General features: G+C 42.6%; 1 protein-coding gene across 2 annotated transcripts; it reads left to right on the forward strand.

The window, feature by feature from the left end:
* The first annotated feature begins 1,793 nt into the window (after positions 1-1,793).
* irf2b (interferon regulatory factor 2b) lies at positions 1,794-17,576 on the forward strand. Of its 2 annotated transcripts, XM_080007718.1 has the most exons (9): positions 1,794-2,004; positions 5,093-5,185; positions 5,349-5,448; positions 5,772-5,948; positions 6,878-6,936; positions 7,243-7,390; positions 10,083-10,229; positions 13,262-13,308; positions 15,202-17,576. In XM_080007718.1, the coding sequence occupies exons 2-9, from the start codon at positions 5,099-5,101 to the stop codon at positions 15,475-15,477; spliced, it is 1,041 nt and encodes a 346-aa protein (XP_079863844.1). In that variant the 5' UTR covers positions 1,794-2,004; positions 5,093-5,098; the 3' UTR covers positions 15,478-17,576. The 2 variants fall into 2 exon arrangements, with proteins under 2 accessions (XP_079863844.1, XP_079863843.1); XM_080007717.1 differs by lacking the exon at positions 1,794-2,004 and having other exon boundaries at positions 4,984-5,185.
* The last annotated feature ends 7,982 nt before the right edge of the window (positions 17,577-25,558 follow it).

Below are 25,558 nucleotides of genomic sequence, written 5' to 3' on the forward strand. Positions count from 1 at the left end.
CGTACACACGTTGCTTTTGCAGTTTCTAGTTTCGTTTCCAGCAGTTCAGCAGGCGGGGGAGGGAGGGAGGGAGGGAGGGGGGGGACCAGCAGTTCAGCAGGCGGGGGAGGGAGGGAGGGAGGGAGGGGGGGAGGGGGGGACCAGCAGTTCAGCAGGCGGGGGAGGGAGGGAGGGAGGGAGGGAGGGAGGGGGGGACCAGCAGTTCAGCAGGCGGGGGAGGGAGGGAGGGAGGGAGGGGGGGACCAGCAGTTCAGCAGGCGGGGGAGGGAGGGAGGGAGGGAGGGAGGGAGGATTGAGGAAGTGAAAATGACATCGGAGGGTGGTGTGTTTATTTTTTCACGATCAGGTTTTCGTTAACAACATGAACACAACAGAAGTGTTTTACATTTTTATTTTAATAAATAAGAGTCCCAGTGAGAGTATTTTATTCATAGTGTGTTAGCCATTCACTTGTTTCATGAAATACATTTTAAATCTGCACCAACTTGTATTAATGTCAGAAATTAATTGACATTAAAGTAAGAACGGCCCGAAGTGTTTTTGTGTGTGCATTTCCATGGATGAATTATTTCAGGTTTTTCTTATCCACAGTGGACCGATGTAGATATGTTTACATTCATAGTTGTCACTCTTGGCCTTTTATTAAAAATAAAAAGATCAAGATGTCCTGTGGTATCTGGCACCAAGAATTTAACAGCAGATTCTTTAAGTCCTGTAAGTTGCGAGGTAGGGCCCCCGTGAATCTGACTTATTTTTCCAGCACATCCCACAGATGCTTGATCGCACTGAGATCTGGGGAATTTAGAGGCCAAGTCAACACCTTGAACTCTTTATCATATTCCTCAAATCCATTTCTGAACAATCTTTGCAGTGAGGCAGGGTGCATTATCTTGCTGAAAGGGGCCACTGCCATCAGGGAATACCATTGCCATGAATTGCCATGCAATGTTTAGGTAGGTGGTGCGTGTCAAGGGAACATCCACATGAATGCCAGGACCCAATGTATCCCAGCAGAACATTGCACAGAGCATCACACTGCCTCCACCAGCTTGCCTTCTTCCCATATTGCTTCCTGGTGCCATCTCCTCCCCAGGTAAATGAAACACACACACACCCGGCCAACTACATGATGTAAAATAAATCGTGATTCATCTGACCAGGCCACCTTCTTCCATAGGTCTATCGTCCAGTTCTGACGCTCAGGTGCCCATTGTAGGCGCTTTCGGCCGTGGACAGCGGTCAGCATGGGAACGTTGACGGGTCTGCAGCTGTGATGCACTGTGTGTTCTGACACCCTTCTATCATAGCCAGCATTTACTTTTTAACAGCAATTTCTGCTACAGAAGCTCTTCCGTGGGATCGGCCCAGACAATTAAGGAGCCTTGGGTGATCATGACCCTGTAGCCGGTTCACTAGTTGTCCTTACTTGAATCACTTTTGGTAGGTACTAACCACTGCATACCAGCAACACCGCACAAGACCTGCTGCTTTGGAGATGCTATGACCCAGTTGTCTCGCCGTCACAATTTGGCCCTTGTCAAAGTCACTCAGATCCTTGATGTTTGCTGCTTCCAGCACATCAACTTCTAAACAGACTGTTCACTTGCTGCCTACTATACCGCACCCCCCCTGACAGGTGTCGTTGTAACGTTGCTCACGTCGCCCGTCAGTGGTTTTAATGTTGTGGCTGATCGACGTGCGTGCGCGCGTGTGTCTGGCGCGTCTTGCGCGCGCAGGCGGACAAGGCACTTCCGCAAAGCCCGAGGCGGGCGCGAGCTACCCGGAGCGCACGCGAGCAGGAGGGGGATTTCCAGCTCGAGCCCCCGTTTCCCGCTTTGTTTCGCTTTCGTTCTGGACGCAGAAACAGAAATTACACGTTTTAAGTCGGCGAAAAGAAGAGCCGCGCCGCATACCACAACGACTTTAATTAGGTTTCTATCGACGGGAGGACTCGGAGCGGTCCACGCCGTCTACGGACGTAAAAAAAAAAAAAAAAAAAAATAGGTAACTATTTATTTCCGCATGCAGAGTGAGAGGTCGGCGCTGCTGTGCGACGTGACGGATTCCTACAAGTGAAAGTAATCTTCCTCTATGTGGTTGTTTTGGAGCGCTGCCCCAAGCCGGGAAAATAGAAAAATGTTTTCACTTTTGATTTTTCTTCTTTCTCTTTATTATTGTGGTGCTCCTGTCGATTATGTGCAGCCGGAAGAATGTACGTGGGTGACTTTCTACTCGGTCGATACGGGGCAAATAACAACTCCACAGCCGTGAACCCAGCTGGCGCTTTTAATGTTTAATTATGTAGCTCCCGATCAGCTGCGACCTATTTGGAGAAGAAGGCATTTAGTTTGTAGTTTGGGCTTTGACACACTCGAGTGTGTGTCAACAATAAAGCTTCGCTGTGCATGTGTTGGTGGTTACGTTGTGTTGAGTCTTGAGACTGTGCTTTGGACTTGTTGAGAGTCTGCGGCCAACTTTGCACTCCTGCTGTGCTGGCTTGTGAAACGTGCGTATAGAAACACGGATAGGCCCCGGGTAATATAGAAATAGTTAGTCCACCTTTTTAAATGTGCTCTAAATTAAGGTGTGTAGTCTCAGCCGTCTTCAAACAATGTTTGCGTTAAATTCACCAGGCAAGTTATTTCAAAGCTGGTTAACTAGGAGTTGAGAATAAGTGACTTTAGTCACGTTCTGATAGCCGTGTAATATAAAGCACTTTGAGTTGTATGTCGTCTATGAAAGGTGCTAATAAAGGTTACAAATACAGGTTATTAGGAGTCAGCACAAAGTTTATTATGAGTAACCTGTATCATTACGTGCCTCTTGTACCTGTCTCTTGACAAGCGCGGAATCAACTCTCTGCCCTGTTGCTGGAAAACCTCGGGCCCACCCATTCATGTGGCTAAGCAGTATAGTAAGTTATTGTGTAGTATTGTCAGTGTCTAACTTTAAGACTGGTTTCTGTCGACAGTTTTATCTTATTAGCTGAGTGGGGCTCATGGCGTCACTACAGTTACGTTTCCTTGTTATTGGCAGACAGAGACAACATAGGTATGCTTTAGAATAGTCTACACGCAGGTATACAGAGTATACCTACTTCTTTTTCAGTTAGCATTGTATACAGTATATCCACTTCTAAATCCCCTCTGATGCACCTCATTCAGTAGACTCCTTCAAAAGCCAACTCATGAGACAGTCTGAGCACATGTTCTGTTCCCTTCAAAAAACCCACTATAGAGATTATCTCCACATAAACAGTGGCTAATTATGTAGTTGTCTTAACCTATAGTCTTTGGGCCAGTATAAATAGATTGCTCTTCTGTGTCTAATGTTAATTCCATAATTACTTACTTACTCCTTGAAGTCAAGCAGCAGAAGTTAAACGACAGTTTTCAAATACTACTGGCCCATTTTCGGCTGACCTAAGGCACAAGTAGTCTTACATGTCACTGTTTATAACACAGGGCATTTTAATAGTATACCCACTTCTCCAAACCTCTGGGTACATGGGTAGGAGGAGTAGGGTGGCTTGTATTTACAATTATCTTGTCATGACCCCAGTAACTTATAGATACAGAAAGCATGTTGACGTTTTAATTGTAAATGTGTTATAGTATATGTGCCATATACTGTAGATGGGGTTACTGCAGGGATCCAGTCCTCCTGTTGGTCACTGGGTGAGATGTTGTGCTCAAGTACACTTACAAATATGCAGATACCAACCTAATCATCAATCAATCGCTATCATGTACGTTTTACAAAACATAGAGACAAGATCATGTTCTACATTCTACGAAACAGTGTGACTTATACCCCTTTCCCACAGCGGCAAGAAACCCAGTGACACCTGCTAACATTCGGCATTTGTCATCAGTGGGAAAGGTAAAACCCCGGCTTTCAGTCACGGGTCAAATAACCTTACAATAGACACAGGTTTGTATCGGCTCCAACTCCAATCGGCAATGATGTAAACAGGACACCCGGGTCGACCCGCTAATTTTGGTCCCTTTACCGGCGCGATGTGACGTGCTTTGAAGTTCTAGACGTTGGCGCGTTAATAGACAGGAATATCTGTGTATAATTACATCATTTCGCTTCCGATTTAGAAAATCCAAAATCCAAATCAGAAGTTAATGACTTTTTTCTAGCATGGGGGAGGATGAAATGTTTTGAGTGTGGGGACCACAGCAGAGAGCCCCCATGCTCCCCGCCACGCTCTGAGCCACTCCACCACCGCCCCAAGCTAAACCTGAGAATTGAGTAGTCTTAGCCGGAGGAGGAGCCGCCAAAGGACCACCGCGGAAGGACCAGTGTGTGGGTGCGCACCGGCAGCATGGATACTCCATGCTGCTCCTGCTATAGTGTTGGGTCGTTCACGAACAATTCGATTCAAAATACTTTTTTCTCCTAAGTTTTACAGTTTTATGTTGTTTGTTTAAGTGGCTGTCTCTTCTGTTTAGTTTCCAATCATACTGGAACCATGACATGGCTCTTTTCTGATGCGTCCGTGACTTACCAGAAAAAAACAGCATTTCTCCTTGCAATGGGAAAAATGTCAATAGCTTATTTTTAATGTTTGTGTTAAAACGGTATTAGTGTGTTTAATGGTGAATAAATGAATTACTGAAAATAGTGATATTGCACATCCCTCGTCTACAAGTTGTCGGTTAATGCCGAGTTCAGATTACGTGATTCTAGCCTGCTTTTCCACTCGCAAACAGGTTTTTGGAGATCACAGAGCAAAGCCCCAGATCAGAGGAAAATCATAGTGCCTCCTGTGAGTGATGAGTGCGTGGTGAACTGCTCACAACGACTGCTCACCGAGTGCTCGCCAATGGCTCGCAGATGCTGGCAAGATATCAAGCAGATTTAATATTCTTAGTCCTTCCCTGCCATATAGTTTAAAATATCTTGTAATGTGACCCCCCCCCCCCCCCCCCCCCATCGCCGATCAGTCATGTAGTGTGAAACCACAACGGCTTCAAGATTCCTGATCACAAGACAAAGTTTAATAGTGTAAACAGAACAGCGATCTGATGACTTTGAAAGTTGTGTAGTGTGGCCAAGGCATAATGTGTTTGTGTGCGTGTAGGCGACCATGCCGGTGGAGAGAATGCGGATGCGGCCTTGGCTAGAAGAACAGATCAACTCCTGTCAGATACCTGGACTCACATGGGTCAACAGGGTGAGTGTATACACACGCACAGACACACATTCACTTCTGAATGGTGTAAGCATTAGTGTCTTCTTAATTCAGAATTGTGGAGCTGGGTCCTCTGTATTAACTTCGTAGAATACAAGCAGTTCTTTGATTGTGCCTGCAGTTTTTTGAGCATTTTTATTTTCAGGAGAAAAGAATCTTCCAGATCCCGTGGATGCATGCAGCTCGTCATGGTTGGGATTTGGAGAAAGATGCTCCACTTTTTATGAGATGGGCCATACACACTGGTAAGGTACACAGTGCTTGCAATGTCTAACGACCAGCTTATTGAGAAGTTAAGTTAGTGAGCTCCTGTAACTGGGTTGGACTGTATCATTCAAAAAAGGAGAACAAGAAAATATTACAGTAAAAAAGTTATTTAGGATTAAACTCCCATGGCCATCACCCATATTAAGTCAACAGCAATGTAGTGTTTTCGTAACTTAATTTACTAATTGCATGGAAAATAATGCAAATGTTCCATGCCAACACATGCTTTACTATCATGGTATTCTTCCATTTGGCTCTTTCTGAATCTTTTAATGGGCGGGTATGTGCTTGCACCCATTAGGTAAGTACCAGCCAAGTGTGGACCGACCAGACCCCAAGACGTGGAAGGCCAACTTCCGCTGCGCCATGAACAGCCTGCCTGACATCGAGGAGGTCAAGGACAAGAGCATCAAGAAGGGCACCAATGCCTTCAGGGTCTACAAAATGCTCTCTTTCTCAGAGAGGAATAGCAAGAAAGGTCAGCGAGGCTGCTGATGACTGTTGGCCCAGTCATTTACACTGGCACCACTGAACGTTATTGCAGGTCCTCAATGGGGGAGATGGGGATTGGGTTTGAAAAGCCTGTTTGTACAGGATTTCTATTACAGCAGCAGCCATGCTCCTCGGTAATGAATTTGTTGTTCAGGGAGGGTTGTAATTTTCAAAAACTCCCTCGATGTGTTTCACCTTAACTATATTGTATAGCACAGGAAGGGAACTGAGGTATGAGTATTCAGAGTGTTACAGCGACACTCCCAACAGCTGTTTGAAAATACTATTTTATAATCATAAAGTCATAAAGTCCGTCTACACATGCTTTTGTGAACTTTGCCCATCTGCGGAGCAATGTTATGGGTCCCAACTGCTGGGATTGTGTGGATTATCTACATTGCATGTACAGTAAGCATAATAAACTCAACAGAATGACACAAACACCTTTAAGAAACCTCAAGGTGTCTGACTAGAGTGGTCTCAAGTAATCGGATAACCCATGAGAGCACAAAAAACAGGTATTTGGAACTGAAAGGGATGCAGGAGAAACATTTGCGACACGTTCCAGCATAGGATTGAAATGACTTGCAAGTCATATTTACATTAGCTGACTTCCCCTTGAGTAATTGATGCTGCAAATCAGTCATGAAAACAGGATTTCATACAAAGGCAAGGAGGCTATTACGATTGTCTGGTGGTCTGGAAGGGCTAATGAGGTGAATATTTGATACACAACTTTTAATACGTGGGCAAATGGACTTTAAATCTGAAATGACTGATTGAGCTGGCGGTGATCCTATTATCTGTCTCTCTGAAGTAATTTGCGTGTGCGTGTGCGTGTGTGTGCGTGTGTGTGTGTGTGTGTGTGTGTGTGTATGCGTGTGTGTGTGTGTGTGTGTGCGCGTGCGCGCGCAGGAAAGAAGAAGAGTGAAAAAGATGGGAGGAGCAAAGGAAGAAAGGAAGCAGACAAACAGGTGAAGCTAATATGCATTAGCTTTCCTGTTTAATTCGTCATAGTTTGGTACCTACAAGTTGTCGAAAACCGCATTAAAATCCAAATAAACGGGTAGAATTGAGCATTTCAGATTTTGAATGAGGGCCTGACCTCTGAATACCATTTTTCACAATGGTAGGAGCCAGTACAAACATCTAAGTGCATTTTAGACAAGAACCTGAACGCATAATGAATCTGACATGATAGAATGAAAAGGGTGGGGGGCAAAGAGTCAATATCTCTTATTTTCCCCAACATCTCGTCTCCTTCTCTCATCCCACCTCAGGGAAACCCTCTCATTGCCGACTGGAGTCCCTTTGGAGCCAACGCGGAACCCCTCCTCTCCATAAAACAGGAGGTCAAAGACGAATTCCCAGCAGAAGGTGGCCAACAGGGATTCATGGAGGAAGACACAGGGCCAAGCAGCGTTTTAGGTATGTGGATTAGTGATGAAAGGTTTGGCTCATCTTGAGATTTAATTCATTACGAGTTGCTCCGTAAAAAGAGTTGTTCCAATTTTCAATGTCTTCGTTTATTTGATTCAGTTGGTATGATGCGCGGGTGAGCATGAGGTGTGTGTGTGTGTGTGTGTGTGTGTGTGTGTGTGTGTGTGTGTGTGTGTGTGTGTGTGTGTGTGTGTGTGTGTGTGTGTGTGTGTGTGTGTGTGTGTGTGTGTGTGTGTGTGTGTGCCAGCCACAACATTAGAACCCCCTCTCGCCGCCAAAGCAGCTCTAACCCGTCGAGGGATGGACTTCACGAGACGTCTGAAGGTGTCCTGCGGTATCTGGCACCAAGACATGCGGCCTCCATGTTGTTCCAGCACATCCCACAGATGCTTGATCAGATCGAGATCTAGGGAATTTGGAGGCCAAATCAACACCTTGAACTCTTTGTCATGTTCCTCAAAACAATCTTTGCAGTGTGACAGGCTGCATTATCCTGCTCTAATAGACAACTTCCATCGGGGAATACGGTTGCCATGAAGGGGTGTACTTGGTCTGCAACAATGTTTAGGTAGGTGTCAAAGTAATATCCACATGAATGCCAGGACTCAAGTTTTCCTAGCAGAACATTTCCCAGAGCATCGCACTGCCTCTGCTGGCTTGCCTTCTTCCCATAGTGCATCCTGGTGCCATCTCTTCCCCAGTTAAATGACGCACACGCACCCGACTAAACCACATGATGTAAAAGATTCATGATTCATCTGACCAGGCCACCTTCTTCCATTGGTCCATAGTCCTGTTCTGATGCTCACGTGCGCTTTCAGTGGCGGACAGGGGTCAGCATGGGCACTCTGACCCTAGAGCAACTCTTAGCAAGCTGTGATAGCCAGCATGAACTTTTCCAGCAATTTGTGCTACAGTAGCTCTTCTGTCGGATAGGACCAGATGGGCGAGCCTTCGCTGCCCATGCGCATCAATGAGCCTTGGCCGCCCATGACCCTGTCGCCAGTTCAGCTGTTGGCGTTCCTTGGACCGCTTTTGGTAGGTACTAACCACTGCATACCGGGAACACTCCACAAGACCTGCTGTTTTGGAGATGCTCTGACCCAGTCATCTAGCCATCACAATATGGCCCTTGAGTAATGGTCAAAGTCGCTCAAATCCTTACGCTTGTCCCGTTTTCCTGCTTCCAACACATCAACTTCAAGAACTGACTATTCACTTGGTGCCTAATACTGTATATCCCACTCCTTGACAGGTGCCTTTGCAATGAGAAGAACAATGTTTTTCCCTTCATCTACCAGTGGTTTTAATGTTGTGGCTGATTGGTGTGTATATAATAGAATAAAATCTCTTCATTGTCATTGTACAAGTAGGGTACAATGAAATTTGTCCTCTGCATTTGACCCATCCTATACTTAGGAGCAGTGGGCAGCCGCAGTGCAGCACCTAGCAGAGATGTGGGTTGAGTCATTGTGACTTGGACTTGAGTTGACTCGAGTCACTGTTTTGATGACTTGAGACTCGACTTGGACTTGGAAATTAAAGACTTGTGACTTGACTTGCGACATGATGACTCGAATGACTTGTTTTTGTTCAGTTTCATTCACTGAAATAAAACATGATCAGCAAACAAAAAGGTACTTGGATTCAGCTCACTGGTCCCCCTCACCTTGTCGCGGCTCGGTAGCAGATGGCCAAATGCTGTAGTAATCCATGAATGGTGCCATCATGCAATTTGAGATTTCCTTATTAAACACAAGTTGGTGCTTTAGAAAGTTGTTAGTTGTTTTTTTCTCCTTCCGTGTTAAGCTCTGTGTCTCGATTGGACTGTGAGGAAAGCAGTTCTGCTGCAGATTTGCGACCTGGTAAAACGGTATAATAAAACGTTACACGCTGGTATTTGTAATGTGAACATTGACAATGTTGAACATTTTTATATTTAATACTAGGGCTGTGCAATATAACTATGTATGTATGTATGTATGTATGTATGTATGTATGTATGACAATCACATTTTTCGTCTCTAAATATTTTTATTCAAGAGGTTTGTATGTGACAAATAAACCTCTTGAATTTATAGACAGTAGAAAAATGGTATTGTCTTACGTCACATTACAAATTTCAATGTGTAATGTTACCCGGTATGCGAGCGCACACAGGGAATGGCATTGTCATGATTGGATGACTACCTTGTCAGTCAAGCTCCTCCTCACTTGTTACCCTCCTGCTGGTTATACACACAGTATGATCTAATCAGATGTTTACGACATTATGGCTAATAATGTCAATAAAATCCTTTATTCAGAATATGAATGTGAAATTCACTTCCGGAAACCCAGCCTTTCTAAAAGTGGGTGGTCTGGTGGAGCTCTATAGTTGTTATTGTACGTGAAAGGAGTTCTGTGAATCTTCACTCGATTGTGTGGGTCTTAGTAAACTGTAATTGAATTGCAAGAACTGAATTTGAATTATGAGAACTGAATTTGAATTGCGAGAACTGAATGAATTTTCAGTGAGAATCAATTTTCAACAAGTTTCAGAGCAAATTAATTCAATTTCATAATATTTCAAATGATGCTATTAAGTTTATCAATGCAATTATTCAAGTTAAACCATGCCACGGCATCATTTGCTTGATTTCAAGAGGGTAATAATGTCTGAATTCCATTAATTCCCTAGGTTCTCAGAGTCTGGAAGACGATCGTGTGATCACCAGCGAGCAGTTACCATTCGTCTGTCAGACAATAGAGGTGATCACTGAGAACGAAGAACAGACAGTCAGCTCCTCCCACTTGCTCCAGATCTCGCCCGTCTCCTCATACTGTGGTGAGAAAGCACACACTGAATCGAGAATATGCGTCACAGACATGGATTTTCGGTTCAGTTTTTTGTTTTTTTGCCAGTTTAGACACCATCTGTCTTTTAAATACTACTACTACTACTACTACTACTACTACTACTACTACTACTACTACTACTACTACTACTACTACTACTAATAATAATAATAGATAGCTGCAGGCAGCAATACACGCCATCCAGTTTAGTCGTTTTAGGTACATATTCCAGTTTCCTGGGTTCTGTGAAACGCAACACAAGTTACAAAAAGCAGCCGTCCGCGTGTGGCTGTAAACCAGGGTGTTGGAGTCTGCCCACAGGTGCGGGAGGGAGACGGTCTTTCTAGCAGTGGGTTGCCGACATGGTAAGAGTTTTTATTATAATCCTGAACAGAAAGGCTCGCTGGCCAAAAGGATAAATAATAATGAGTTTGGGTGCTGGAGGAATGACGCTCCACTCTAGCCCCTGGATGGCTGATAAGCCTGTTGGCCAATCCGATCCCTCTCTGCAAGACAGACAAACATTAAGAAAGCGCCCTGCCCCGGATCAGATCAATCAGCACCGCGCGGGCGCTGATTCGGGGTAGCTGGTCGGCCATGGGGTGGAAGCCATGTTGCTGTCTGCAGCCGCGGCTCAACCACGGCTCTTGGTCCGCCACAGAGGGCTCGTCATGTGGTAATACAACTCTACTCTTAGAGGCTGATATATATGACGTCTCAGTTATCCAAGCTGTTATACAAGATCTGTAGGGTGCTGTATCCGTGATCCACTGTGTTCTCCCCTCACTGTGGGACGGTTACTGCCCAGGGCGATGGAACTTGGTCGGGTCGCACTGGGGAAAACCTGTTGAGATTGAGGGTCGCTCAGAATCCACTGTGTTCACTGCAAGGTCGGGGCGGAGGGACGCTGTTTTATTTTTAATTTAAATTTTTTTTTTTTAAGGTAGATTTAATGTTTTGGAAATAAATTGTGTATAAATAACATGTTTACTTTAAATTAAGTGTTTTTCTTTCTTCATGTGTTCGACCAATCACATGTAGTGATGATTTCACAAAGCTCCCCGCTCCTGAAACTAACCAAATCACGCCAATGTTTTTCACAAATCTCTGCTCCAAATTTACATTGATAATGATCGAACTGATTAACCTCGAACAACTTGTTCTGAAACGTCCATTGGCTGGACCCCTAATAATAATAAAAATAATAATAATATCCTTGTCCTAAACAGAACACAACATGGGACAACCTTATAATTGGCTTTGGGTGTGTCGTAAATCAAAGAACACTGTTGTAGTAGATAACCCTATTATGGCAGTTTCTTGGCTATATGGCAAGAACACACGCATGTGTGGCATACACGCATCTGTGGCATGCACACATGCGTCTTTTTTAAATGTATTTATTTTTTATTTATTTTATTTTTTTGAGTAAGACGTAGGATTTGGGCTCAACAGATCCGTTTTTCTGTGGTGGAGCGTAGTTATGTCCTTGTTGCTGACCAGTGGATATCTTTGCCAACTGTTCACAACTTTGGTTTAGCTAAGAGGAAGTAAACAATTCAGAGCTGACATGGGGGCTTCCCTCACTGGAAAACGGCTGTTACCATAGTATTAATGGGCAAAACTCATTTGGAAACACATAGGTTTTCCTTGAAGTCTGTCTGTCTGTCTGTCTGTCTGTCTGTCTGCCAATTGCAAATTCTGAGTCACAAGCAACAACAGAATAAGAAAACCTATTTGTCACGTGTTTTCAATGAATGCTGTTTAACATTACATTTGAACAGCATTTTACACAACAATGTACAGTGGATGACTAATGTGGTCAGATGCAAATATACCAACAAAACATGGATTATTTGGTGGATTGGTCAATCAGTTCGATAAACTGTAGAGGCATTTGCCAACAAGAGCCCTCAATCAGGGATTGTCCTGTTACGTCAAGAGTTTATCCTGGTAAAGGAAATTATAAAAGATAACAAAAGATAATAAAATATGTATTAATTCCCATAGGGAAATTCAGCAGCAAGAATAGTACAAAAATAGTCGAAGAGGTACCAAGTAAAATTGGCGATAAATATTGTGTATGTACACTTAGCTCTAAAGAAGGTTACATTACATTACATTTACATTTAGTCATTTAGCAGACGCTTTTATCCAAAGCGACTTACAATTGTTCAAACACCGACGGACGCAGCCATCAGGAGCAATTAGGGGTTAAGTGTCTTGCTCAAGGACACTACAGCATGCTAGCAGGAGGAGCCTGGGATCCAACCAGCAACCTTTAGATTACTAGACGACCAGCTCTACCTCCTGAGCTACCATCCCCAGGTTAACACAGAGTAGCACTATACATCTGACTATACTAACCAGTGAGCCCAATATGGGCAGGAGGCAGTAAGTACAAGTTACAGTGTTACAAAAACGATATAAGACACTTATAATCACAACCAAGAAAACAAGATCATGGCAATTTGGTAGCTGGCTCAGATATGTAATAATCTGCTTATGCCTGGAAGGATTTTTCTTTTGTAACGCCCCTTTATTTTCAAACCCATTTTCATTTAGCTAATCCCTCTGTTATCCCTTCCAGCTCTCTATGTATCACACTCCTGTCTACCAAATCTACAACTCTCTCTCCTCCGACCTGACATTCCAGCAGGACTGGATCTATTGGTTTCAAAGCATTACAAAAAAAAATGCCATTCCACCTCTCAATCTTGCCATTCCTCTTCTCAACATGAACACAGTATGAGGATGGTTGGCCTCATATAAAAATGACTTGTTTCTGCACTACTGTTCTCTCTTAAGGTGTGTGTGTGTGTGTGTGTGTGTGTGTGTGTGTGTGTGTGTGTGTGTGTGTGTGTGTGTGTGTGTGTGTGTGTGTGTGTGTGTGTGTGTGTGTGTGTGTGTGTGTGTGTGTGTGTGTGATATTATGTATTATAGTCAAAAACTTCTAATGAATGTATTTTAATACAATATTTTTACTTGTTCTACTCTATGTCTGGGTGTACTTCTCTAAAGACAGCGAAGCAGACAGCCTGCACAGTGGAACTGAGGAGGCCAATGAGGTGAGATGCGCACACAACACGTGCATGCATGCTGAAGATCAAGAGAGAGAGTGAGTGAGTGGTGGATAGATCATTAACTGATCTGATTCAAAGATAAACAGGTTTTTACCTGTTTTACTTGCGACATGCCAAGCCATCCTGTAGAACAGAACGGCGTGTGTGCACGCAGGTCATTTCTTCCTCTTATGTGGGGAGAGACCAAGAAAAGGGAGGGGCTTCTCAGGAACTGTAGCTGTCAATCATTAACACTGCAGTTGTTCTTTGTACATTGCACACACACATACTGTTTATGGTCTTGCGTAAGAGTAAGAATATCATAACTGCCTTTGTCCCTTTTTTAAATCCAAACTTTAAGCCTGATTACATTTGGGCATCAAACCACTGCCAAAGTATTGTTCTTCTTTTTTTCTTTGTGGTTTTCTTTTATATTCAGTGGTAAATCCTCACTGCGTGTGCGTGTGTGTGTGTGTGTGTCCCAATGTTGTGTAAAATGTAAATTAAAACAGAATACAATGATTTGTAACTCCTTTTCAACCTATAATACAGTACAAAGACAAGATATTTAATGTTCAAACTGATAAACTTTTTTTTTTGCAAATATTCACTCGTTTTGAATTTGATGCCTGCAAAACGTTCCAAAAAAGCTGGGACAGGGGCATGTTTACCACTCTGTTACAACACTCAATAAGCATTTGGGAACTGAGGACACTAATTGTTGAAGCTTTAAAGGTGGAATTCTTTTTCATTCTGTTCTTAATGTACGACTTCAGTTGCTCAACAGTCTGGGGTCTCTGTTGTTGTATTTTGCGCATCATAATGCGCCACATATTTTCAGTGGGAGACAGGTCTGGAGTGCAGGCAGGCCAGTCTAGTACCCTCACTCTTTTACTACGAAGCCACGCTTTTGTAACACATGCAGAATGTGGTTTGGCATTGTCTTGCTGACATAAGCAGGGACGTCCCTGAAAAAGTCGTTGCTTGGATGGCAGCATATGTTGCTCCAAAACCTGTATGTACCTTTCAGCATTAATGGTGCCTTCACAGATGTGCAAGTTACCCATGCCATGGGCACCGACACACCCCCGTACATCACAGATGCTGGCTTTTGAACTTTGCGCTGATAACAATCTGGACGGTTCTTTTCCTCTTTGGCCCCGAGGACACCATGTCCATGATTTCCAAGAACAATTTGAAATGTGGACTCGTCAGACCGCAGCACACTTTTCCACTTTGCATCAGTCCATTTCAAATGAGCTCGGGTCCAGAGAAGCCGGCGGCGTTTCTGGGTGTTGTTGATATATGGCTTTCACTTTGCATGGTAGAGTTTTAACTTGCACTTGTAGATGTAGCGGCAAACGGTGTTAACTGACAATGGTTTTCCGAATTTCTCCTGAGCCCACGTGGTAATATCCTTTACAGAATGATAACAGATGACTTTTGTTGCCCCTGTCCCAGCTTTTTTGGAACGTGTTGCAGGCATTAAATTCAAAATGAGTGAATATTTGCAATAAAACAAGTTTATCAGTTTGAACATTAAATCTTGTCTTTGTAGTGTATTAAATTGAATATAGTTTGAAAAGGATTAGCAAATCATTGTATTCTGTTTTATTTACGCTTTACACAACTGTGTGTGCGTGCGTGTGTGTGTTGTGTGTTATATATTTGATCAGGCCACAATACAGTCTCACAGGTGTTCACAAGCCCACATTTCACATAGAAATCAGCAGCATCCCCTAGATTTAACCCATTGATAGCATTTTAATGTAGGACTTGAGGTTAACTGGCCCTTAACAGGGCATTCATGCCAAAAGTTAGTACCGTTACATATTAAGTGGTAATAATGCACATCATATCATAAAATATATATGTTAACAGTATTGCTTTGACTAACAGGGTGCCAGTGGAATCACAAGGCGAAACTACAGTTCATCAATTCTCAGGATGCCACCATGTTCTCTGCCTGGCATGGCAACGTTCGTCACGGCAGCCAAGCCCAAATTCCGGATCACTACCCTTCAAGACCCAGACCCTCTTATCAGTTACGATGCCGACAGCTGGTCCAACGACTACAACCAGAAGTCTCAGCCCCTCGTCTCTGGAACAACAGGCCCCGCCCACGAGATGCGTGCCAGCGTCATCATGAAGACTTCTGATGTCACTTCTTCTTGACCCTTTGGCCCAAGTAGCCACTGGCAGAGCCTCATTGCTGCGCTCAGAGTATAGGAATGACAGGATTCTGAACTTTTCTCTTACAGGGCATTAGTTTGGGCTCATAGAGGCCAGCCTCAAGTCCTTTGCCATCTCTGGATTTCAATCTGGGGCCACTCCACAGTGCCCATTTGCATCTCTTCCCGTTCAACGTGACAGAAACAATGACATTGGCAAAGGCAGTCTTTGTTCGTAATAAGGGGCTGAATGCAATATGTGAAACCAAATCCTAAAGGAGAAAAGATGCAGAAAGAATGGTGGCTGTGTTGTTTCGTTGGTTCAAACGAGTTATGGAAAACATTTCTAAACCTAAGTTTTATCACTGCAGTGGAGTGCAGATGTGTCTGTTCTGTGTAGACTTCCGGACCATATCCCCAATAACTCTTGGATCGACTGACAGACAGAACAGGAGGATGAGAGACGGTCATACAGACGGATAAAAGTGATGGATAAAAATACCGACTAACCACTGGCTGTGAACATGGTTTAATTGCTTTCTCTCGTGTGGTTTCTGCTGTTTTTATAATGTACATAGATAATATGTATTATGTCTTGAAGCCGCTTCTGCACCTTATATAAAGCACTGGTGTGCGTGTGTGTGCCTGTGTGTCTCTCTGTATGTCAGCATCTTCGACAAGCCTTCTTAATGATTTGTGACTTGAAAGACATGTCACACCTTGTTACCTTGCTATGCGCTTTATCCTGCTAGCTGCACTAGCCATTAATACATTGGCCACTCTTTTGTTGGCCTAGTATAGCAGAAGGGCTGGGTGGCAACTAGGGTAAAGGATGATGTGGATCACACTGATCACAGGAAAAATTATGATGATGACGATGATGATGTTTTAGTCTGTTCGAGGTAGCTTGGAATTGGGTATGACAGGACGGTGCCACCACCAAAGGTTTCGTTTGGATCCTTTTCTTGGTTTTTAGACATGAAAATATTTGTAGTAGTCGTAGCTGTCAAACTAGATTTCAATGCACCAAGCTTTGCTCACTGGTTTATAGCCAAACCCTAAAAGCTACAGTATTGTGGAAATGTACGTTCTAAATTTTACAAATTGTAGGCCCATATTTTATTGTCTGTCTGTTTTAAATCAGTGTGCTCAGATTTTGAAGAATGATAACAAATTTGTTGAAATGCCTTTTATTTTATTTTATTTTTTTAAGAAATTGCATTTCCTCAAAAATTTGTTCATGTTTGACAATCTGTGAGTGAAAAGAGTCACATAACGACCAAAGTGCACTTAAAAACTGAGCCCCTTTCCTGCTTGGTAATTGTATCTAAAGGGAAGTAGTTATGCATCTAAAGTGAACATGGGGATTTTTCTTTTACTTTAATTTTTAATTTTATTTTTATTTTTTTCAAAAAAAGAAACAAACTGAATGTGTTCGGTGAAATGTTAGAGAGAAGATATTTTTTATTTTATTTTTGTCAAATCAGGTATCAAATCAGGTCTTTTTCATTTTTTTCCCCCCGTTGCTTTCTGTTATTCACTGTTCATTTTGGCTGTCTTAAGAAAACTGTTCACTTCTGATGTGTTTAAAAAAAAAAAAAAAAAAAAAATGGGGAGGGTATTAGGAGGCAAATTCTCGTTCTTAAACGCAATCTGTTAAGCGGCTTCTAAACATTTTGAGGGAAAATGGTCTTATCCACAATTGATTGGTCCTGAGGCACAAATGGGATTCCATACTGTGATAACTGCTATGGGGGGGGTAAATTATGTTTCTTTAATTGACAAATGTAATAATTCATTATCTCAATTGGTTAGTAAGTAAATTAATTATTCCTGAATTTTGTGGAACACACTGGAAGGCCCTCAAGTGAGATCACTAGTTAGCACTGCCATTAAACCGTGAATTAGTCATAATAGAAGTTAGAGGGTTTCACACAGCACTGTGTGAGCCTTTTTCTTCTGCAGATCATTGTGGTTCCTATCTTATCTGTGGATCAACTTCTAAATCAAAATAAAGGTCTTTTTTTATTTATTATATATATTTTTTAATGCTGTGTTTTTTTTGTTTTTTTTGAATGAATAAAGTACATTGAGTTGTTTAGATTTCTGGGAATTTATCCTGTATGTTCCAAGAGGCAGAGATAACGCATCCAAAAATAGCTATGCACGAAAGTATATCTTAGTCTTTGGATCCAAAATGGAGTTAAAGGCGTCGTCCATCAAAATTTTCGGATTGAGGTCTATGTGTGAAGTTGTAGCTGAATTTTGTAAAGCGACATTATTTCATTGAAAATAAAGTGTTAAAGGGCAGCGTTTTAAGAAAACGGTGGACACAATTAAGTTGTGTGGCCTAATATAAATGTGGTCTAGGAAACTTGCAACGTGCCAAAAGGTGTGCATACTTTGGTTGACTTGGTTGTTTGCCTTGTTACAGCACTGGCAGCGGCACAGAAGAACGTTGGCTTGTTAGCTCATATTCACACACGTGTTGTGATCACACAACTTGCTTAAGTTGGACCACAGCAGTAACCGCTGTTTCGGTTTCAGTTGCGCTTCTCACTTCTGAGTCTTCTTCCTGTTTGTCACTGGCCACTTGCTATGGCTAGCCGGTTACCATGGCAACTGCTTACCGCAGTTGCCCTTTTGTCATATCTACTTTTCTCACTTTTGCTTCTTTCTCTTTCAACTGCCCTCGCTTCTCTTCTTTCTCTCTTCACAACTATGGCAGCTTGAAGCTTGCGTCGGGTCCTGCGTTTGGGTATTCCGATTGTTCAAATGTCAAACATACATGTCATGTCTTTTTCACTAACAATGGTAAAGAAATGTGCCATTGATTGAAAATATTTTACAGACAGTATCTTGTCTCTTAATGACTTTTTATTATGAATATTATTACTATTATTATTTTATTATATATAATATTATATAATATATTCTATAATCTAGCCACTGGGGGTGCACAAGCCAGTGTATCATCAGCGCCAGTCCTAAGCCCGGATGAATAGAGGGTTGCGTCAGGAAGGGAATCTGGCATAAAAACCATGCCAAATCAAACATGCGGACAACAAATCTGATTTCCATACCGGATCGGTGGAGGTCCGGGTTACCGACCGCCAATGGTGCCGTTAGCCAACAGGGTGCCAGCAGAAATTGTGCTACTGTCGGCCGAAGAAGAAGAAGAGGGGGACGGCGTGTCCAGAAATGGTAGAGAGGGTGAGAGTGGAGTTGAGAGTAGGAACTTTGAACATTGGCACTATGAAGGGTAAAGAGAGAGATGACTGACATGATGGAGAGAAGGAAGGTAGATGTACTTTGTGTACAAGAGACCAGTTGGAAGGGGAGTAAGGCCAGGAGTATCAGAGCCGGGTACAAACTGTTCTACTATGGAGTGGATGGCAGGAGAAATGGAGTAGGGATAGTCTTGAAGGAAGAATATGTCAAGAGTGTTTGGGAGGTGACGAGAGTGTCGGACAGAGTGATGAGCATGAGGCTGGAAATTGATGGGGTGATAATGAATGTGGTCAGTGCATATACTCCCCAAGTTGGGTGTGAGAGGGAAGAGAAAGAAGAATTCTTTAGTGAGTTGGATGTAGTGGTGGAGAGCGTCCCCAAGGGGGAGAGAGTGGTTTTTGGAGCCGATCTCAATGGCCATGTTGGCATGCATCAGATGGTGGTCTGTAGGATGACTCTGGAGGCCAAGAAGAGGAAGAGCCAAAGATAACATGGTGGAAGTTGAAAAAGGAGTGGTGCATGCAATTTAGGGAAGAGGTAAGGCAGGTAATAGGTGGGAATGAATGGTTACCAGATCACTGGGAAACAACTGCAGAAGCTGTGAGGGAGACAGCCAAGAAGGTACTCGGTGTATCATGCGGGAAGAGGAAGGAAGACAAGGAGTCTTGGTGGTCGAATGAGGAAGTTCAGGAGAGCATAGAGCAGAAGAGGTTGGCGAAGAAGAAATGGGATAGTCAGAGAGATGAAGAAAGTAGACAGGAGTACAAGCTGATGTGGCGCAAGGCGAAGAGAGAAGTGGCAAAGACAAAGGAAAAGGCATACGACGAGTTGTATGAGAGGTTGGACAGTAAGGAAGGAGAAAAGGACTTGTATCAATTAGCAAGACAAAGGGACCAAGCTGGGAAGGATGTACAGCAGGTTAGGGTGATGAAGGATAATGATGGGACTGTGCTGACTAGAGAGGAGAGTGTGTTAAGAAGGTGGAAGGAGTACTTTGAGGAGTTGATGAATGAAGAAAATGAGAGGGAGAGAAGAGTGGATGATGTGGGGATAGTGGATCAAGAAGTGCAGCAAATTAGCAAGGATGAGGTGAGAACATCATTAAAGAAGATGAAGAGTGGAAGGGCAGTTGGCCCAGATGACAAACCTGGGGAAGCATTGGAAATGTTTAGGTGAGATGGCAGTGGCGTTCCTAACCAGACTGTTTAACACCATCCTGGAAAGGGAGAGGATGCCGGAGGAGTGGAGAAGAAGTTTACTGGTACCATCTTCAAGAATAAGGGAGATGTACAGAGCTGTAGTAACTACAGGGGAATAAAGTTGATCAGCCACAGCATGAAGCTATGGGAAAGGGTAATGGAGGCTAGGTTAAGAGGAGAGGTGGGGATCAGCGAGCAGCAGTATGGTTTCATGCCAGGAAAGAGTACTACGGATGCAATGTTTGCTTTAAGAATGCTGATGGAAAACTACAGGGAAGGATAGAGGGAGTTGCACTGTGTCTTTGTGGATTGAGAGAAAGTATATGATAGGGTGCCGAGAGAGGAAGTGTGGTATTGCATGAGGGGGTGGCAGAGAAGTACGTAAGAGTGGTACAGGATATGTATGATGACAGAAGTAAGGTGTGCAGTAGGTGTGACGAAGGTATTCAAAGTGGAAGTGGGATTGCATCAAGGATCAGCTCTGAGCCCTTTCTTGTTTGCAACGGTGATGGACAGGTTAACAGATGAAATCAGGCAGGAGTCTCCGTGGACTATGATGTTCGCGGATGACATTGTGATCTGTAGCGAGTGTAAGGGAGATGAGAGTTACATTGGGAGAAGGATGCTGAGGATGGAGCTGCCAGGCAAGAGGAAAAGAGGAAGGCCAAAGAGAAGTTTATGGATGTGGGGAGGGAGGACATGCAGGCGGTTGGTGTGAGGGAGGAAGATGCCCAGAACAGAAGGTATTGGAGGCAGATGATCTGCTGTGGCCACCCCTAACGGGAGCAGCTGAAAGAAGAAGATATTTTATATACATATATACATATATATATATGTGTGTATATGTATATATGTGTATATATGTATATGTATGTGTATGTATGTGTGTGTGTGTATATATATATATATATACACACTGTATATATATATATATATATATGTGTGTATATATATATATCCACTCACCAGCCACTTTATTAGGTACACCTGTTCAATTGCTTGTTAACACAATAGCTAATCAGCCAATCACATGGCAGCAACTCATTGCATTTAGGCATGTAGACATGGTGAGGATGACTTGCTGAAGTTCAAACCGAGCATCAGAATGGGGAATAAAGGGGATTTAAGTGACTGTTATTTTATATATATATATATATATATATATATATATATATATATATATATATATTACTGTACCTTTCACAAAAACTCCTGTATGACGTATATGTACTCTGCTCTCTTTCTGTAGGCTAAGCAGAGTTCACATTTTATTGCTGTGTTTTTCTCTTAGATTCTTGTATGATATATGTGTACTCTGTTCTTCTTCTCAAGGCTAAGTGAGAGTTCATATCTTATAAGAACATAAACAAATCACTTTCTGTGCTTTAATGTAAAGAGGAGGAAGGCAACATGTCTCGATCGTAAAGTACGGAAACATCAACACATGGTCAGTCTCAACGAAAACTACCCCATCAATGAAAATGTCATGTCAGCATGATCTATCATCTTCTGACCTCCAGCCCAGCGGCCCGGCCCGGCTTCTCCTCTGCAAGAAGACTGCATGAAAGCTCAGTTCTCCAGTGAGACATTGAGCATTTCCTCTGTGACTTTCTGTTGTATTGTTACACTGAAAACGCTCCTCTTGTACAACCTTGGATCCTCTTGTACAAGATTAAATGATTAAATTGGAAATAACTGTTCGTGCTGTTGTAAAGGACAAAAGAAAGTAAAATACAAGGGAGATGCAAAACGTATGCAGACAAGAGGACAAAATAACATAAAGTACTTAGAAAAATGGAAAAAACATTATGATTTTAAGGGAAAGTTAGAGGTAGAAGAGTGTAAAAGGTTGGTGTCGGCGATAGACGACAGATCAAAAGGGAAAGAAAGACAACCAAGCATAAAATATTGCCGGCTGTGTTTGTTTGTGTTTATGTCTGTGTTTCTGTATGTTATGAATGTTAAAATGCTGAAAACAAAAAAATAATAATGATAATAATAATTATTTGAAATATAAAAATGGACAATAACTGTTCATATTGTGTAAAAGGGAGAAAGAAAGACAGGAACACGAAAAGTCAGAGGTAATCAATAACCTTTACCCTGTTCTTTATTGTGAGGAGTACGTTACTCTGGGTCCCCGGACCCCATCCCCCTCCTGAACCTCCAGTCCTCACTCCTCATCCAACGCTCTACGCCCCGTTTCCTCCAACCTCCTCCGAACCACCATGTCTCAGCCCACAGGTCACAGCTCCTCCAGGGCAGTACCAATCTGACGAGACCCCGAAAAGAATTACTCGCAGCGGTAAGTCATACAACCCTTTTTCCTCACCGATCTTTAAATCATTGCCGCCAGAAAAAAGGCGAACCAGTCATAATATCCAAACAACATGCACCCAAGTTTATACGGCACAGCAGGCTTGCACATCATAAGTGAGCACGCCCTGCATGTCAAAGGAGTGCAACACACAATAAAGAAAAAGGAGGTGAGTGACGCTTTTGTAATAAAAGGAGAGGATGAAAATAATGATGATTATGCTACTGTGTATTTCCGAGGAAATGCACCTCAAGGACGAGGTGGCTGGCGAGAACGTGGTAGAAGTGATGGAAAAGGTGGAGAGGGAAGGAGGAATGGACACAAGAGAGACAACGTCTGCTACAACTGTGGCAGACCTGGACATTGGGCAAAAGCTTGCCGATCGAGGAGGGAGCATGGAGGAGGAGGAGGAGGAGGAGGAGGAGGGGGATGGGACAGAGGACCCAGACCGAATGATAACTCACGTATGGCATGACTAGCAAGAGGGGAAGCAGGTCATGCACACACACACCACACACAGAATCAGACGATGAGACAGAAGAAATTCTCAACCTAGGAAACGCGGACATGATGATTAGACTTGTATGAGCAGAAACCCTATGTGTCTTTAATAGTGGGAGATAAAAAGATCACATTTCTTTGAGATTCAGGAGCAGGCAAATCGATTGTACGGGAAGAAAATGCAGATGGTTTAAAAATATCTAAAGAAAAATAAAATACTTAAATAAAAGAATTATAATAATTAATAAATAATTAAATTTACACCACGGGGATCATTTAGGACTTACTGTATATATTAGATAAAATGTAGAATAACAAGAAAAAACTAACTTTAAACGTGAGATTAACAATAAAAATGGGTATTACAACAACATACTGTTAGACAATAAGTGTAAGTCTAAAGAATTAACAATTCATTGTTGAATAAGCCAAGAAATCATCAAGAAGTTAGAATAAATTGCAAAATACACGAACTGAGAATTAATCTGGAAATAAAGAAAGACCAATCACTTTTTAGATTTGCGGCTATTTTGAGCCATGGGTATACCCATGTCTCAACAGGAGGGATGGTCAATATGGTTGAATGTCAGTTCACAACATACGGATTTCAAAATTACTTGAAAAGATTTTGTGCATCAAGTCTAATATGCTCTAATCAAAACGCACAGGGCAGATTACGACCAAAGAGAGGTGCTTTCCCACCAGCTACCTATCCGTTTCAAACAATATGCATGGATTTTATAGAACTAAATAAAGCAGAAGGTAGGAAGTACTGTTTAGTGATAATAGACATGTTTCCTAAATGGGTTAAAATAATACCAACAGTACGGTGGCCAAGGCTCTGGCTACCATAATAGCACCAAGAATCGGGTTTCCAGAAACTATACATTGCGACAACGGTCCACATTTTAGAAATCAAGTCATATCAAAATGATCAGAAATATTTGGCATACAATTAAAATATCATTGTAGCTACCATCCACAATCGGCAGGTCTGGTAGAAAGAACTAACGGAACAATCAAAGCTAAATTAAGAAAAGCAAAGGATGAAACAGGGAAAACATGGATTGTGTGTTTACCAGCTGTAGCACTTAGCTTACACATTTTACCAAGTACCCTTGGCATATCACCATTTGAAATGTTATATGGAAGACCCTATAGAATACCTCTCATACAAATGAAAGGAGATGATACAAAATTGAGTAAAATGTTGAAAAACAAAGATAATCAGGCTAGAGTGTCTCCCCCGACAGAACCAGTGACGCAAGGTGAGACCCCGGTGAAACCAGGCGATTGGGTGTTCATCAAAGTCCTTAAGAAGAAGTGTTGGTCTACACCAGGTCCGGTTGGTGGGAAGGGCCATACCAGGTCCTGCTGTCCACCCCCACTGCAATCCGCATCGCTGAGAGAAAAACCTGGGTCCACCTCACGCACTGCAAAAAGACCTGCATTACGCCAACGGATTCTGATAAGTAGCAACATCGCCGGACTCTTTGATGACACCGGAGTCTGATGACCAAAAACGAAAGATGACACAAACTACACTTAAATTCTTACAATGACATCAAAAGTTTAATTAGATAACAAGTTTTAGGCATTATGAAGAGCTTATAGAAAATCTCCAAAGGACGTGACGAGTCTCTGATGGCATAATGTATGCAGCAAATTTAGATTATTTATCTGAACTATGAACATACAGTACATGTTATCCGGGAAAAAGGTTGAGAGAAACAGTCTTTATTCATCACGCAACACACCACACTACAACACATGCTTGCACACACACACACACATGCTTTTTGATGGTGGCCGGTGAAATGGATCCTCTGCTTTTGACCCATCCTGGCTTGTCCTTCCTCCGGGGGCACAGCCAGGAGCAGTGGGCAGCGTACGTGGACGCGCCGGGGACCAGGTGATAAATGTCCATTGCTGGTCAGACGATGATGGGTGCATGTTTTTGGTGGGGGTCCTTACTGACGTGAGGTGGAGGAAACCCCATGTGAGCACGGGGAGAACATGCAAACTCCACACAGAAAGGCTCCTATTTGGGAGATAACCTGCCGGAGCACGGTACCACAGACCTTCTTGCTGTGAGGCAGCAGTGCAATGCATTGCGCCACCGTGCCTCCATGATGTTTTATATTTTGTTTATCTAGGGAAAGTCTTACCTAGGCAGGGAAAGGTCCAGCTGTAGGATCCGATGGGATGACCAGTCTGTGTTGGACAATTTTGATTTTATTTTTGCACCTTCTTCCCTCTTATCACACGGAGATTAAGAATTGTTTTATTAATGCTTTAAAAGAGTGGTTTTAATTTTTCACTATTACTGTTTTTGTATACCTCCATTAAGAATATGGAGTACCGGTAGGTGGCCGCCTGGGCAGAGGGACCGTGAGAGAATTTCCCTGTCTGAATGGATATTGGGTTAAGGAAACCTTATAGTGTACTGCCCGGCAGGGTTTTCACTCTCACACTCTGTATCAAATAAAAAAATATTATGCTTAGAATAAGCATAAACAGGGGGGAATGTTATAAGAATTTCATATTTTTATGTATATATATATATATATATATATATATATATATATATATATATATATATATTACTGTGCCTTTCACAAAAACTTTTGTATGACGTATATGAACTCTGCTCTCTTTCTGTAGGCTAAGCAGAGTTCACATTTTATTGCTGTGTTTTTCTCTTAGATTCTTGTATGATATATGTGTACTCTGTTCTTCTTCTCAAGGCTAAGTAAGAGTACATATCTTAAAAAGGACATAAACGAATCACTTTCTGTGCCTTAATGTAAAGAGGAGGAAGGCAACATGTCTCGATC

This window comes from Zeus faber (genome assembly GCF_960531495.2).
Source record: "Zeus faber genome assembly, chromosome: 10".
Taxonomy (NCBI): Eukaryota; Metazoa; Chordata; class Actinopteri; order Zeiformes; family Zeidae; genus Zeus; species Zeus faber.